The sequence below is a fragment of the Tachysurus fulvidraco genome, chromosome 25 (genome assembly GCF_022655615.1).
Source record: "Tachysurus fulvidraco isolate hzauxx_2018 chromosome 25, HZAU_PFXX_2.0, whole genome shotgun sequence".
NCBI lineage: Eukaryota > Metazoa > Chordata > Actinopteri > Siluriformes > Bagridae > Tachysurus > Tachysurus fulvidraco.
In genome coordinates this window covers 16,318,017-16,333,937 of record NC_062542.1, presented here as the reverse complement: position 1 = coordinate 16,333,937, position 15,921 = coordinate 16,318,017, and the positions used below count along the sequence as shown (strand labels likewise).

Sequence of the window (15,921 nt, the reverse complement as noted above, 5' to 3'; positions counted from 1 at the left end):
AAATATCAGTGGACATAAAGATTTTTTCTTTTCTTTTTCCCTCTTTATCTTCAGGAGCTGTTTACAGAGATATAAAAATCCAGTGTGGAAAAAAAATCTGGTATTGCTATTAATAATGATCCATTTTTTTCCCCCACCAACCGACCGACCCACTCGACTTCTATTGCCTCAAGACGGAAATTAAATTCCTCGTCTTTCACGTCTCCTGTCTTTTTTTTTTCATTCAAACGATTTGGCTAAACGTCTATTAGAAGTTTCTTCAGACATATTACTGTATCAATACAGTAGGTTAGAAAAAAATTTACAGAAACTCTACGGCTAAAACGTACACGCGACTTTATCATAAAGAGAGATTTGATGATTCAAGGACACCCAGAAATGGTTTGCAGATACAGTTTTTTAATGTATCACAACAATGAGCAACAAACATACTTGATGAACTATTTCCAGAAGAAGTTGTTCAAATACCATCTACAATAAACGTCATTTCAACTATGACAACAGGTCTGTGACAAAATAAAAAAAGTTCCAAAACCATGTTATTTTACCGTAATACGGTACAGCTGAGACCTCAAACATTACAGTAACAAAAACTAATGAGACTACTCTCTATATATAAAACATCAATAACATTTTTGGTTTAGTTTATTTAAAGTTTTAGCCATAGGGGCTTCTTTTTTATTAAAACCTCAGGGTGCATTTCCTGTGTTACCCAGGCGTTGTAGAGTACATATTGTGAAGAATATGATTGCGCCGTGTGATGATCCCTTTGATATCCAGAAGAAACAATCCTAATTTCAACCTTTAGAAGGTGTCCTCTTTCGTGTCACGCTATCGATCCATAAAAAGTTGTGTTTTTTTTTTTTGTTTTTTTGTGTTTTTGGCTGCTGTGCAGTTGCAACATGTATGTACAGTTATAGTGTTGGACCATCCTTAAGTTTTTTTTGTTTATTTGCTTTACCAGTCCTTGTGTGGGAAGCATTTCTAGTCCAGGCTAAACACCGTTAGCACGTGGTGCCAGCCGACAGCTCAGTCTTGTAATGCTGCTCCACGTTCAGGGAAAGGCTAAAGCACGTTTGTAAAGCCTTTGGAATCAGGACAGTCGCTTAGGATTTGGACAGAGGCAGGATTGCACCTTAGGAGGCCAAGATGTCTCTTATGAAACACAATCAAAAAGTGTCTTCAGGATTAAAATAAAATGTTAAAATACTAAAAAAATCTAAATAAGAACATTAAAAAGTTCACGTAAGAGAGAATTAAAAACCGTGACCTTTGTGTTTCGACTTTAAAAAAAAAACAAAAAAAAAAAACAAAACAAAACAAAAAAAAAAACACCTGTACAATAATAACCAGGAAAAAAATGAAATGTTACTTGATTTCATCATTTGAAACAATTTTAAGCATGATTTGATTTAACCTGTCAAACAGTTGCATTACATGCTACTTGCTCTTCTCAGAATAGGAATACCAAAAAAGCAATACATTTTTGCATTTCTTCATATTAATAATTTTTTTTTTTTTTTTTTTACCATGCACAGCCAACTACAAATATGTACAACAGCGTAGCTTTCTTTGTTCACAAGCCTTTAACTTTCATACAAACAGCCTTCTGTTACTTTGGAATGAATCACATTATCCTACTTACTTTTTTTTTAAAACCAGACAAGAAAAAGTGATTTGTAAAAAAAAATAATAATTAAAAAAAAAAAAAAAATGAACACCTTTTCACATTCTTTAAGTTCAAAAAAAGGAAAAAATTAAAAAAGAAAAAAAAGAAAAAGAAAGGAAATCCTGACAAAGCGAAGCAGTTTATGATTTCTGCATGGTAGGAAGCCGTGTGTGGTAAGAAGAGGATTTATGGCAAGCAAAATAACGTTAGCAGCAAAACGGTGTTATAAGATAATACTTCGTAATGCATATATGACTAAAATGTGACAGGAAATAAAAAAAAATAAAAAAAAAAATGCTCAGTATGACAACAGTAAGAACAACAGAAGTGCCCAGAGTAGAATGGAAGTAACGTAACCTATGCACCAAACAGCAGTGTATAGGGCTAACACTGTATTCAGTCCTACAGGGAAAAGTTCTCATTATACAAAACAGATGCTTCGTCCCAACCCCTTTTGTTTTTTTAAAGCAGCTTTCTTGCTTACAAGAAGCAAAATGTTCATACCTTTTTTTTTGTTTTTGTTTTTTTTTTTTTGATTTGTTTTTTAATATTTTGTCCAACTTGCACTTTAACAGTTTCAAGTATACAGTACTACTTTCATGGATGCACCAAATTGATAAATAGGTCTCCGGATTGTTAGGCATCACGACTTCTAACAAAGGTGGACCAGATCTGTTGCTGCACTACACACAAATAATAATTAAAAAACGAATGAACAAATAAAACAAAACTATTAAATTAACACATGGCCTATGAGAATGATTAAAAAAAAAGTAAACGAAATAAAAATAAGTGCACTATTGTCCAGACACAAGCAAGTACCGTAACAGTATAGCAATTCACAAATGAAAAAAATGTCCTATTCACATAACCGAGAGAATATCAAAACTAGAATTATTACCTCTTCGGAAACAAAGGTGGTGTACAGAGGTAAAAGCAAGAAAAAAGTTGGCACAGATTATTAGTATATTATACAAGAAAAAAGGGCGCCGGATATAAATAGAGCTTGTAGCAAACACAGGGGGCGTACACGTTATTTCACCGTTCGGAAATCCCTCAGTGGTATGAAAAGAAAACCTAAACAAAAATATCGTCTTGTAGGGCAAAACTAAAAAGAATATGCATGTGTTTTGTAACAGTTATATCGTCTCTTGGTACACTACACACATCGAGAAAATGCGTCCGATAAAGCTTGACATGTTTTGGTAAAAAGCCACGTGTCACCAGGCTTCTTTGCTGCTTCAACAAATGAGAAATGTTATGTTCTGACCTGAGAATTTAAAGCTACTGGATTACACCTAACTAAACTAAGAGAAATTCTCTTTGAAAGTTCTGGATCATTATCCCATACAGTACATGCTAGCATTAGGAAATCAATCCAGCTGAGGTGCAATTTGCTATCGTGAGAGTTTTTTGGCTTGAAACAAGCTCCAAAAGAACTTGTGAGATTTTTTACTCATTTTTTTTGTATACAATATAAGCTCAGTCAAGCATCTGCAACAGTTCTGTCCATAACAAAAATCAATCAATATCTTGCCAGCATATCAATATGGGAAAAACAATCCTGAGTCAATCATTTGGTACTGTAATTTTTTTTGGGTTAGAGAAACTTTGGAACTGCAGTTAAAAGTCTTATTTTTTCTTTTTTTTAAGCAAGGGATCCTGTTTTCACTCCTACACACTGAACAAATCCATTCTCATACTAGTGAAATTGCCATCGAGGCCAGGGGTCGCCTTAGCCTTGACTTCCAATGAGTTATCTAAGTCATCCAGCTTCTGGCTTAACTCACTGTCAGACTCGTCTGAGCAACTTTCGACGGGTAGCGAGGTTGGAACCCCTGAGGTGCTGCACGAAGTTGAGGTAACCGTTGAAGGCAAGGAAAGGGGAGGAGGAGAAGCAGATGGGGAGGAAGCAGCTTTCCTGGCTGAGGCCTGGAAAAGAATATTTGGCCAGGACTTCATGGACAAGCGAGAGAGATGAGGGAAGGTGTTATTAGAAGAAGCTGCAGACTGCGAGGTAGATGTGGTGTTAGGATTAGGGGAGCAGACTGAGTGAGGTAATAATCTAGCATGCTCTTTGGCATTTCTCATTGCTTGTTTGATTGTTTTCTCTTTGTGCAAGCTCGACTGAAGGTGTTGGCCCAGTGCTTCGTTCCCACTAACAGCCACATTGCAGGCTATGCAATTATACATGCTCACCGCCTTACGAAGCACTGTCTCTTGCGGGTCGGTAAAAGGGTGGCCAAAGTAACAGAAGGACTTCTGATGACGAACTGCTGAGTCTTCATCAGCGAAAATCATCTGGCACTTTCTGCATATAAACTCATCTTTAATGGACGGAATAATAAAAGCATCTGGAAAGTCTGTACTTTTGGTATTTTTGTGTGGTTCTTCTTTTGTGCTTTCTGTCGAAGAGCCTTTATCATCCTTAGTTTCGTTAGCCTCTTTTGGTTTAAATGAGTTGCTCTGTGCACTGGATGCCTTCGCAGGGGGAGTTTTCTGCTGCTGCAGCTGCTGCAGCTGCTGCTCATGTTTGTTCTGCTGCTTCTGCAAGGAATCCTGGAGCGACTGCTGATACTGCTGGTACTGCTGCAGGATGGCCGTCGGGGAGAGGCCTGCGATGGCTTGTGGTATTGCCGGGCCGTACGGGAACAGGCTCTCCATTCCACACAAGGGAGGGAAGTAGCCCCCCTGCACTCCACCAGGTATCTGTGGTGAGAAGCAGGACGCAAAGCCAGGGATGAAATAAGGCAAGAACTGCCCCCCTAAGAAGGAGCCCGGGTCACCGGCGATGGCATTCTGAAGTGCTTGCAGTTGTGCTGGGTCCATCAGCGCGTCGCTTCCGACTTTTCCCATTGCTGAAAGCATCTGTGAATGCTTCTCTCTTTTCTTCATGCTAGGGGTCTCGGGGCGTGGGGTGTCGGCTTCTCTTTCCTTGACCTTCATGGGCTTCTCCAACTTCTTGTCTTTCTCAGATACTTTGCTGTGCTGCTCAGTCTGAGTGGCTGCCAAAGGAACAGGAGGGACAGAAGGAACAGGAGGAGCAGGGGGAGGAGGAGGTGGAGGAGGAGGAGGAGTCTGCAGAAGAGTCTTGGTTGGGGTACTGCTGAGAGACATGGCAGGAGAAGGGGTGGCTGGAGTAGGGAACCCAAGCATGCCAGCACCAGGAGACGCTAAAGCTGAAATACAGTGGTATAGATAATATTTGAATTTATAACTGCAAATCCACTCCATAAATTTGCATGAACAAGATAATAAATATCTGCTCTTGGTTCTGTTATGGATCAAAACTGTGGCATGAGCTTTAAATACCATGAAGTGTATTCAGGTATACAAAGTTAGTGTTAAAATAAGAGTGAAACAGAAAAGAAATGATAAAGTACAAATCACAACACATTGATAAAGTAAATTGTTTTATATCTTTGAAATAAATACATGCATGCATTATATGTCCCTATGACTTAGAATTCCAATGCGTCAGAAAATCCTTAAAAGCATGATGGCCAGAGGTCATGTATGAGTTTAATGCAGAAACTGTTCTTAAAACTAGCACAACTTCCATATGTCATACTAACTCACCAGGCGTATTCGGTGGAAAACCTGGAAGCGATGATGGCCCATTTACACCAGGAAGGAGAACTGGTGGGAGTCCCGGAATTCCTGGGTAGCCGGTTGGCAGGCTGAGGCCATGAAGTGCATTGCTGTCCACTGCAGGTTGCTGCTGGGCTGGCAGGCTAAGGGCGTCGGTTGCCTTCTTCAGACGGTCAAGCTCTTGTTGAGCCATGAGCTGGCGGACTGTGGTAGGTGCGAGATAGTCCTTTTCTCTGTCCACCTGATTCCCCAGGGTTTCTTGCACCTTTGCAATGTGCTGCTTAGAGAAGATGTGATCACGGATCGAAAGTCTAGCTGTATACTTCACACCACACAAAGTACACTCAGGCCTCGGTCCATCTGGAGACCCTTGGCTTATCATAAATGGCTTTCCAATGTTTATTTTGAACTTCTTTTCTTTCGCACGGGCATTCTGAAACCAAACCTGCACAACACGTTTTGGCAGTCCTATTTCGTTGCCCAGCATTTCACACTCCTGCATCGTGGGAGTGCGGTAGTCACTGAAGCAAGCCTTGAGAACTTTAAGTTGCAGGTTGCTCATCTGAGTCCTAAAGCGTTTGTGTCCTGGCCTTTCTGCACTACCTTTTATAGCCTTGAAAGAATTTGCATTTCCAAATGGACTAGGTGAACTTGGATCAGCCAAACTTGAGGTTTCACTTTTATCAGCGTTTTCATCTAGATCATCGTCTCTGCAACTGAAGTAATGCTCGCTATCTTTGCCAGAGAAACTTAGAGCGGGGCTCACCATGTTGAAGGGGAATCTATCTTCACTTAAGTCAGACATTTGTGCTATATTCATTTTATGCTCACCCAGTTTTTCCCCACCATTGGCTGTGAGGTTTTCAACCTCATTATTGGTCTCGTCTCCTGTAGTTGCATCACTTATAGCTGTGTTAATTGATGACGTCTCATCGAAATCGATTTTGTTCATATCACACACGACTTCTGCAGAATTCATATTAAGCCCTTCAATTTCATCACTGTTTTCTGCTTTTAAGGATGAAGGGCTCAAGAAGTTTTTTAGATGTGCCTCAGATGATTTGACTGGGGTGGAGGATGCAGCTGGCAGCTCACACTCATTTAATTCAGTTTTTGGTGGCAGTGGTGGATACTCCATGAAACTGTATTTGTGTGGGCTTTCGGCGCCCTCATCCTGAAGCATCATCGGGCTTGGAGGCAAACTAAAACCTGCTTGTTTAGCCTCGTGCCAATGTCGTGAGCGTATGTGGCTGTCAAGGGCCGACTTAGCCTTGAAGAGCGCCCGGCAGAAAGGGCATTTTTTATGACTTTGGGTAGGCCCAACAGCTCTAAATTGACCTTTTCTTTCTCTGGCACGGGTATTCTGAAACCAGACTTGAACTACTCTTTTCTTCAGTCCCACTTCATGGGCAATATGCTCTAACATCTTTCTTGTCGGGTTAGAATCAAGTAGATACTTGTCATAAAGGATTTCAAGTTGCTCTGGTGTTATAGTGGTTCTCAAGCGTTTATCTCTGTGTTGATCTTCGGTGCCATTTCCAACATCTTTATCATTTGAGCTATCCTCTTTATCATCTAATTTACGTTTTAAAGAGCCAGAGACAGTAGCCGAGGCTAGGCCAGAGCCACTCTGCGATGGTATCTGGGAAAGTGCTCCGGACAAAAGCTGACTTGTCATTAAAGGGTTATTGGGGTCAAATATCATGTAGGGCATATCCAACGGCCTTTCTAAAAACTGTGAATGCAAGAACTGGTTTTGAGCTGCCAGGAAATGCATATGTTGATGTTCCTGCCACAATTCAACAGTTGGGAATGCTATCTTGCACTGATCACACTGATACTGCAACATTTGAGGAGGGATGCTATTGGTAAGTGATGAGAGTGCAATGGAGAGTGGACTGGATGGGACAGCTGCAGACTGAGGTTGGGAGTGTGGCCTTGTCATTTGTGACTGAGCCATTTTCTGTGGAGGAGGCTGAGGGGTAGAAGCTTTAGAAGGCCGTGGATCGGCTACCGCTTTTGCTGCTTGTTGTAGGGCATTCTCGGTCTGCTTTGATTTCTCAGTGGGCATCTCAGGTTTGGGTGAGGTTTTTCCTATTTCAGGTCGAGGTGATGGGATTAGTGGGGAGCTGGAGCCAGAGCTGCTTGCTGTGAAAGTGGGTTGTTTAGTCGACTCGGCTTGTCTCATTAGGGCATGCTCATAGCTGTCTGTCATCTCATCTGACTGGTTTTCATCCACACAATCCTCATCTTCGTCTTTGTAGCACTGCTTCTTTTGGTGAGTTATCAGGTCAAATATTCGAGGGTAAATAACGTTGCATTTTTTACACTGGTACTGCATGTTGCTAGTTCGGATATATCGCTCATTTGTAAGTTCTTTCTTTTCACTGTCCTTGGTATCGGCTTGGTTCTCGTAACTTTTTCTTGCCTTTTGGCGTGCATTTTGGAACCATACCACGATTACACGTGTTGGCAGGCTGAGAACCGTAGAAAGCTGCTCGATCTCGTCATCTTTAGGGTAAGCATTTGTATCAAAGAAGTCTTGAAGGACTCTGAGTTGGTAGTCTGTAAATCGAGTTCTTGAGGATCTCTTGTTCATGCTTGAGTCAGACTTGTAGTATTCTATAGTATTCATTTGGGATTCCATTCTGATATCTTCCAGTGTGGTCAAGGGTGGAATGCTAAAATTATAAGGAGAGTCTTTGCTTCTCTGCCTCTCTTTGAAGAGCGTATTGCGGAACCAATGCTTGATAACCTTCTGTGGAAGGCCAGACTTCTCTGCCATTTCTTGTATCTGATCCTCATTAGGAGAGTTATTGATATCGAAGTAAGTACGGAGGATTTTCAGCTGATCATCTGTGATCCTGGTGCGTGGACGCTTGAATTGGGATTGCCGCAAGAAGTTTGGATCCAGTCCTAGCTGCTGTTGACATAACTGTGTGAGGTCAGAAGATAAAGAGTCCATTGTTGGAAGCTGTAGCGCAAGCTGTGGGGGTAACCCGGGATGTTGCACGGACTGCATCATCAATGGTGGAAAAATTGGCAAGTCAAGACTGACAGGAAGCTGCACTTGTGGAGGTGCAGTGGGTGGCGGAGGTGGTGGAGGAGGTGGTGGTGGCGGTGGAGGTGGCGGAGCTTGTAGGGGTGCTGGAGATGGTGTCGGTGCCTTGCTTAATGTAGTGGTGGCAGGACTAATGTTCGCTGGAGCTGGAGGTGCTGGAGGTGGTGGAGGTGGTGGTGGTGGTGGCGGCGGAGGGGTCTCTGGAGATGGTGGATTTATAGGATAGAGCTTATCATATGCCTCTCTGTACTGCTGTGCAAACTTCTCTAGTTGCACATAGGGAAAGAACTGACCATGTACATGTTCTTGATGGCTTTTGAGGATTAACATATTGGAGAACAATTTTCCACACATACCACACTCTAATTTGTCAGTTATTTCTTCCTCTTTGTTCTTTTTCTGACATTTTTGTCTGTTCTCATTGTATTGAATAACCAGTTCAAATCCAAAGTTTTCCAGTAAGGCTTTTGCAGCATTACCCCTGGCCCCAGAAATAATGCGTGGTGGAGGAATTAAAGGTTCAGAAAATTTTGGCTTTTTGGAATCCTTATTTTCTTTATTGTTATCAGAATCACTGGCAGACTCTTGCTTTGCTTTGTTGTCTAGCTTCTCTAGGTGCTCCTCCACCTCTCTGGACATTTGAATCTCAGACACAGAGATATGACTGGGCTCTGGCTTAGGCTTGTGGCTTTGCTGCTGGGCCTTTTGTTGTTGCTGTTGCATCTGAGATGCTTGCTGTTGAGCTTGTTGCTGAGAAAGCTGAAGCTGCTGTTGACCCAGTTGATGCTGTTGCTGCATCTGCTGCTTTAGATCTTCGAGGAATGACCCAGTCATGCCTGGCATACCAAACGCAGCTGAATGCAATGCCAGCTCAGGGCTGATATTAAACTCTGTGCCAGGAACATAAAATGGGAAAAGGAACTGGGGTTGTTGGAATTGTAACAAAGCCTCCGGTGTCATTGGGAAGTGGGGGAAGAATGCTGGATTCAGGAACTGTGGTTGGAAGAAGGCAGCCTGCTGCTGAAGTTCATGTTGCAGTTGCATCTGTAGCTGTGCTGGTGACAGGGTGGACTGATGAGTTTGCTGAACAGTGACATGATCAGTAGTTTGCTTTGTGTTGACTTCTTTGGTATCTACATTGTTCTCTTTGTTCGATGATACTGGTAAACTCACAGATTCTGTGTTTCCCTGACTGACTGGAACAGGACTGTTAGACGGTACAGATCCACTTCCACTTCCACTTCCACTTCCACTCCCACTCCCACTACTGTTGGAACTGCTGCTTGTTTCCTGTTTGGCAGTTCTTGCTTTAGTCTGATGAAGGACAGACCTCATATGAATCTCCAGGGTTGAGCTTTGGCTGTAAGCAACGTTACATGTATTACATTTATATGGTTTGTTGTCAATGTTGTTGCTGGTTTCCTGGGGAACTGGACTAGAGGCTTCTTGGAGAACTTTCTTTAGCTTGTGTAAGTGTGAAACAGAGTTGTAGTGAACGAGCAGAATGTTCTTTTGAGTAAATGACTCCTTACACACGGTGCATTTGTATGGACGAGACGGGTCTAGAAACTTCTCCATTGTGAAATTCGGACCTTTTCTGAAAGGTAAGGTCCGCTTCGGTTCCGAACCCATCTCATCCAGCAAGGAGCTGCTGTCACTTCCTGTAGGACTCGCTTTCCCTTCTTGGTCCAGCTCGTCGTCTTTATCCATTTCCTGTTCTAAAGCTTGTGCCTCTTCCAGTGCTCTTGCCTCACTCTCTGTTATATCACCATTTAGGGGTAGACTTCCACACAGCTGCTGCACTTCGGCTTCACTAAGCTCAGGGTGACCGGTCTCCAGGTGCTTTCTTAGGGCGAGGAATGTCCTGAAGCTGCGCTGGCACAGACTGCACATCGTGGCTGCCCGAATGGCATGGTACTGAGAATGTATCTGAAGCTTTTGCAATGTCTTAAATGCCAGGCTGCAGTGGTTGCAGCGGTATTTATAGACGTGGCGATCAGAGACAGAGAGCTGCTGGCGTTTTTGCAGGTCGCTCAGATGTTCCTGAAGGGAATCTGGGCTCTTTCTGTCTTGGCCAGTGGCTTTTTTCCAATCTGGAGCCTCGGCAGCCTCTTTTGGTGGCTTGACTTCCTCGGCTGCAAGCTCAAGGTCACTTTTGTCTGTGCCTGTGCTATTTTTCAAATCCTTAGAGCTGTTCCCTGTTGTGGGAAAGAAAGGGGGATAGAATGGAATGTGTTAGAAGCTTTGGTATAGTTTGCTTTTAGAGATTATTGCTTTGTCTTACACGGAATATGTTTTGTTTTGCTTTGTAGTGCATTTAATTATTAAAAGGCTGGATGACGCTTACCCATGGGCTTTTCAGATGCCTCAGCTGAAGAGTTCATTACAGATGGGGCTTTGTCTTGAACAGGTGCAGGTATCAGTGAATTATTTGGCATTGGAACATCTGGACCTGCCACCTGGAATAAATACCAGATAAATGTCAGAGAAGGTGCAAACCAAAAAAGCACCACAAAGGGAACTCAAGATTAATAAGGAGAGGAACATAAATGAAAATATTATAAGGGAATTTATTTTATATTATATTCATTACTGGAGTATATGGTGCAGAGGAAATCTCCAGCACTGTCACAGCAAACCTGACAGCCTTGAACAGATCAAAATGATTTACGTACTGTCATAAGCAGCTTCTCCACACAGTCTGGAGCCACGCTGTGGAGGTGTGTGAGATGTAGCTGCAGGTGAATCTTGTTGCTGAGGACGTCCTGACACAGAGGACAGGAGATGACAGGCTGCATGGAATGCTGGGACATGATGTGCAGCTGCAGACGGTTTGCGTCCTTGCTGCTGTAATTGCAGTAGGGACACTGCTGCACCTGAAAGAAAACCGTTTATCAGAGAACGGTCAATATTTCACTATAATTAAGATGATATACATTTTGTCTTAAACCATAAGATTAGAAATAACAGATTATGCGAACGTACGAGTGACTCTCGTTACGGGGAATACTTTAAAGTGCCGTTTCCCTACCACCTGTCTTAATGTAATCCATTTCAGAAATGACTCAGAACATTACAAGGAAGGCTAAAGCATTATCATTTTAATTGGAATCACGTATAATTTAATGCGATACGAATGCTCAGAAGCTTCAACGTGAACATAAAGACAGGACCATCGATTTAAACACGGGAAGCAGTAACTCACTTGCTCATTGGTAAGCGTCTTCTCCTCGACAGATTTGGGCCTCTTGGGTCGAGTGTCGTTCTCTTTCTCCTGTTGAAGTGCACGTTTCCCCACCGCAGCATTCTCTAGAGTTTCTTTCGCCAGTGTATTACCTCCTACAGAAAAAAAAACCAAAACATCTTAAGTCACACCTCACAAAAAATAACGACCTCATCATCAAACCCTAGGCAGAGATATTAAGCATAGCTCAGGGTGGCTGTGTTTAAAATAAATAAATAAATAAATAAATAAATGCAGTAAAGGTCTTAAAGAGGTGAAACCCAAACAAACACTGAGCCATAAATATAAAAGAAAGAACAGAATGAACCTTGACTCATACTAATCTACTTTATTGCCGGCTCGGCGATATCAAAAAACAAAAAAGACCATAAAAACAGGCCAAGCAATTCCAGTCATGAAGATATTCAAAATAAATGGAGAGTCACAAATGCATTATCACTGTGCTGTACGTCACGGTACCATTATCCAGGCTATTTGGGTGTATAGATTATCAAATCACCTTCCCTAGCATTACCCTAAATATCCATGCCCGACACAGAGCACTGGAGGAGGCAAAAAATGTTATTACCATTTCAGCCGAGCTCAATTCAGGAAATCAGCCCCCCAGTTGTATTTAGAGAATGCTGCACAGAGTGATAAATCTTTCATTACCCTCATCTCCAGACGCAGACAGCGTCCCAGCCATCTCGCTCTACGCAATTTATCCCCTCCCTGAGTATGCAGAACACAAAGAATCCCCTAGCCGCCATCTCTCTCTCCCTCTCTCCCTCTCTCTCTCTCTCTCTCTCTCTCTCTCTAATCTGGTCACTCTGGGCTAAATACTCCTGTGAAGCAAAGGATGCAAAAAAAAGTGCACCAATTTTTAAAGAGTATATTAGTCTTCAATTTATTTGAATTTCTGTCACACGAGCACGCAATTTAATTCTTTGCATCATGAGCTATTCTACTTATTTTATTGTAATCCTACGTATCAGGAGCGTGACATATTAGACTGTCAAGGAAAGTGACACAGGAGGGAAAAAAAAAAAAAACAACCCCACAAGGGCACAATACAAATTTCCAAGAGCATCTGAGAATTTTCTGCAGCCTCAAATTGCTAGGTAATCTTTTTTTCTTCTTCTTCTTCCTGGCTTTGATATCCCTGCAGCATCGGGGAGGCATGTCACATACATTTCATGACAAACAGAAAACCTCATTTGCCAGGCGGGCCAATCTCATCGCCGCACCGCATCTCCTGACCTTTTTTTTTTTTCTCCCCTCTTCTCTGTTTATTATGAGTATTTCTAATTTTAACTTTCAATTTTCACCATCTTCCAGTCAATTTGCAACTAAATTATTTCCAGGGTGAGGAGCCGATCGCCGGACGACTAGGTACGGACGCGTCTCACGATGCGATGAGTCTTTTCCATTGATTGTCATCATCCTGAATGTAAATGTATAGTCTGGGCTGGAAAAAAAAAAAAAAAAAAAAGGGTGGGTGGGAGTGGGGGGTAATCGGATTTCGTGCTACATGAGGATCCATTGCTATGATTTATTTTCTTAATCAACCTACTGCTTTCATACGCACTTCAAAACAAAATGGATTCTATGTAAAGACAAAAAAAAGAAAAAATAAAGAAAAAATCCCCCCTAAAAGCTCAATACCGTCTGTCTGCGTATATGAACATGGAGGAACGGTGAGGGGAAGAAAAAAAAAAAACACAGACATACAAATGAAATGAGATAAAATGAGAATGAATTATAAACCATGACCATTATAGCCTTCATCTTATCTTTTTTAAAAAAAAAAAAAGAAGAAGAAGCTTTTGTATGCCGTGGGTGGCTAATGCATTTCAGGTCATCCCTTGCTTTCGTATTTTTATACCTCCCACTAATTGAAATAGGTTTTTTTTTTCCTGTGTCTTCAAAGCAAAGAAGCCAGAGATAAAATAACGGTGACATTGTTCCCATCCCCCAGTGACAAATGCATTTGAGAAGCAGGACCTTGGTTGATTAGATAAATCAAAAAGTGATTTATGACATTCAAGCTGTATGCATTATAAGAAGCGGAGCAGCCGGCCGGCCACCCATCTTTATTTACAACTGTCAGAGATCTCTACAAGGCCTCTGATTGTCCTACAAAAAGCAGAAAGCAACCTCTCGCTGCTTAGGTCTGTCTTCTTTTGGTAGATCTAAAACGTTATCGTGGCATCATGCAGATAAATAATAGTCTCCACACTTTTTCCAGCAAATGTCAATTATATGGGGAGCTGCTTGATGAAGGCAGCATGAATTTACTATTCAATTTCCTGGAACTCAGCCCCACCAGTCTGGCTGAGGTTACAGCGCTATAAATAAGCCCAGGTCTGGGACTCGGAGTAACTTTAGTGATTTACGTAGATACCGGGTTTAAGGTCACGAATTAAGCTTCACTTGATAACATCTGAACGTCGCATTTTGAACCTGGAGGTCAGACGGCGGACCCTGTCCGTTTTACTCCTGATCACGAGACCGCGGCGCTATCGGACGCGACACGAACGCACAACACGTGAAGTAGCTGCAGGGCTTCGCTTCAATATGATAATAAACCATTAATACATTTTAATATAATAATGCTCAGTAATGCTCATTTCAACTGGAATCCAAATTATACTTTTAAATACGGTTAAATATGCGATGTTGTGTAGCGCATGAATTTTCTAAGCATCGCGTAAGCTATTAATAATTAAAAAAAATAATGCTGTTATGAAAAATGCCTAATTTACATCTCTCCTAATGGCTACAGCCGTATTATTATTATTATTATTATTATTATTATTATTATTATTATTATTATTATTATTATTATTATTATTATAACCCAAAGCCATTGTAGCTATTATTAACATCTCAGTAAAACAAAGCTGATCCAGATTCTGAACATTTGCATGAAAAAACACAATTTGGATTATAATTAATCCGTAGTGACACCGGATTGAAATGAGACGGTAAATAAAACCAAACGAAGGATATCATGCACAATGTTCTAGCAGCTGGATGTTGTAAAGATCTTTGTGATATCGTCTGGAGCACGTATTATTAAAAATAAAATACTTAGCATACGAGTTGAGCGTTATAAACATGATGCCTTAAAAACCCTAACCCTAACCCTAACCCTGACCGTTTCATCCACCGTAACAGATTAGCGTCTTATTGAATCGAAACGACGTCCGTCCGAGTTTTAAACGTCGCCTCAAAATAGCACTGTTTAGCACAAACAGGTTCAAACTTAAAAAACACGTCTGACCTCGCCGGATCCGTGACGTTAAATGATGCCACGTATAATACAAAGTGCAAATTCGCGCCCGCCGCTTCAGACAGGCCTGTCACAGATATATGACTAAAAGATAGATGACTAGCTAAACTAATAGGCTCTGTCCTGTTTCAGCGTTTCTTCTGCATCATTGAACCCAGCATTATGTAGCTCTAGGTATAGCGTGCATGAAAAGACATCCGATGTAATATTCATGGTGACCACAGATTTCCATCTCATACATAAAAAAAAAGGCGTGTATGAATTCTTATTTGGCAAAGCAAATATAACAAAGCCCGAGGTAACAGTGCCAGATGCTAGCTCCAGGGGCTGTTCCCTGATCGCAACACAATGCTGTTTTGTACGAATTGTTGTCCTTGTTAATGTCCTACCGGTTACACAGAAACATAGATTTGAAGTTAAAGCCTGGGACAATGATGGGTGGAGTACTGCTTTGATTTAAAAGGAGGGGAAAAAATGAAATACGGGTGATACGGGTGCGGTAAGGCGAGTGCCGTCTAATCCTCACGCAAAATTAATATGTCATCAGAGGAATGGCAAGAACACTGAAGATTAATGAAAGGAGCTTAAAAATTACAAGCGACTGATTTGATTTAAAAAAAAAAAGAATAATAATCTTGCACGGGTCATTGTGTAATATTCTTCCGCATCTCCACATCTCTGCATCTCTGCTGTCACATGGTGATGATTAAAATGGGTCAATGGGAGGCTTGTGATAGCATTCACATGCAGTCCACACATGCAGCCATTATTAGCAGGAAAAGCCCCACGGTGGAGATGAAAGAGGCAGAGGAGCTAGAAGCCCAGGCACACTATGAGCGTGTGTGTGTGTGTGTGTGTGTGTGTGTGTGTGTGTGTGTGTGTGTGTGTGTGTGTGTGTATTAAGAGGGAGGGTTAGTAAGTGAGTGAGTGAGGGAGGAGGAAGGGAGGGTGCCAGAGACAAAAGACCAAAACTAAAGGTCTTACTAGAGTCTTTCTCCGTCCTCTTGCCCTCCTGGCTTTCTCTCTCGCTTGTCTCTTTGTCTTCGGCCGCAGCCACTGAGGAAGCTCGGCTCGGTCCCTCG

At 41.8% G+C, this 15,921-nt stretch overlaps 1 protein-coding gene across 3 annotated transcripts in view; it reads right to left on the bottom strand.

Moving 5' to 3' along the window:
* Window positions 1-379: 379 nt before the first annotated feature.
* zfhx4 (zinc finger homeobox 4) overlaps window positions 380-15,921 on the bottom strand; it is a 74,841-nt gene continuing 59,299 nt past the window's right edge. For 2 of the 3 annotated variants that reach the window (XM_047808670.1, XM_047808671.1), the window contains exons 5-10: window positions 15,824-15,921; window positions 11,527-11,660; window positions 10,997-11,197; window positions 10,669-10,780; window positions 5,249-10,519; window positions 380-4,848 (exon numbers count right to left, since the gene is read on the bottom strand). The exon at window positions 15,824-15,921 is cut by the window's right edge and continues 19 nt beyond it. In XM_047808670.1, coding sequence (XP_047664626.1) covers window positions 3,344-4,848; window positions 5,249-10,519; window positions 10,669-10,780; window positions 10,997-11,197; window positions 11,527-11,660; window positions 15,824-15,921 — 7,321 coding nt within the window. In that variant the 3' untranslated portion in view covers window positions 380-3,343. The remainder of the gene's footprint in view (window positions 4,849-5,248; window positions 10,520-10,668; window positions 10,781-10,996; window positions 11,198-11,526; window positions 11,661-15,823) is intronic. The other variant, XM_047808672.1, reaches the window with a different exon arrangement.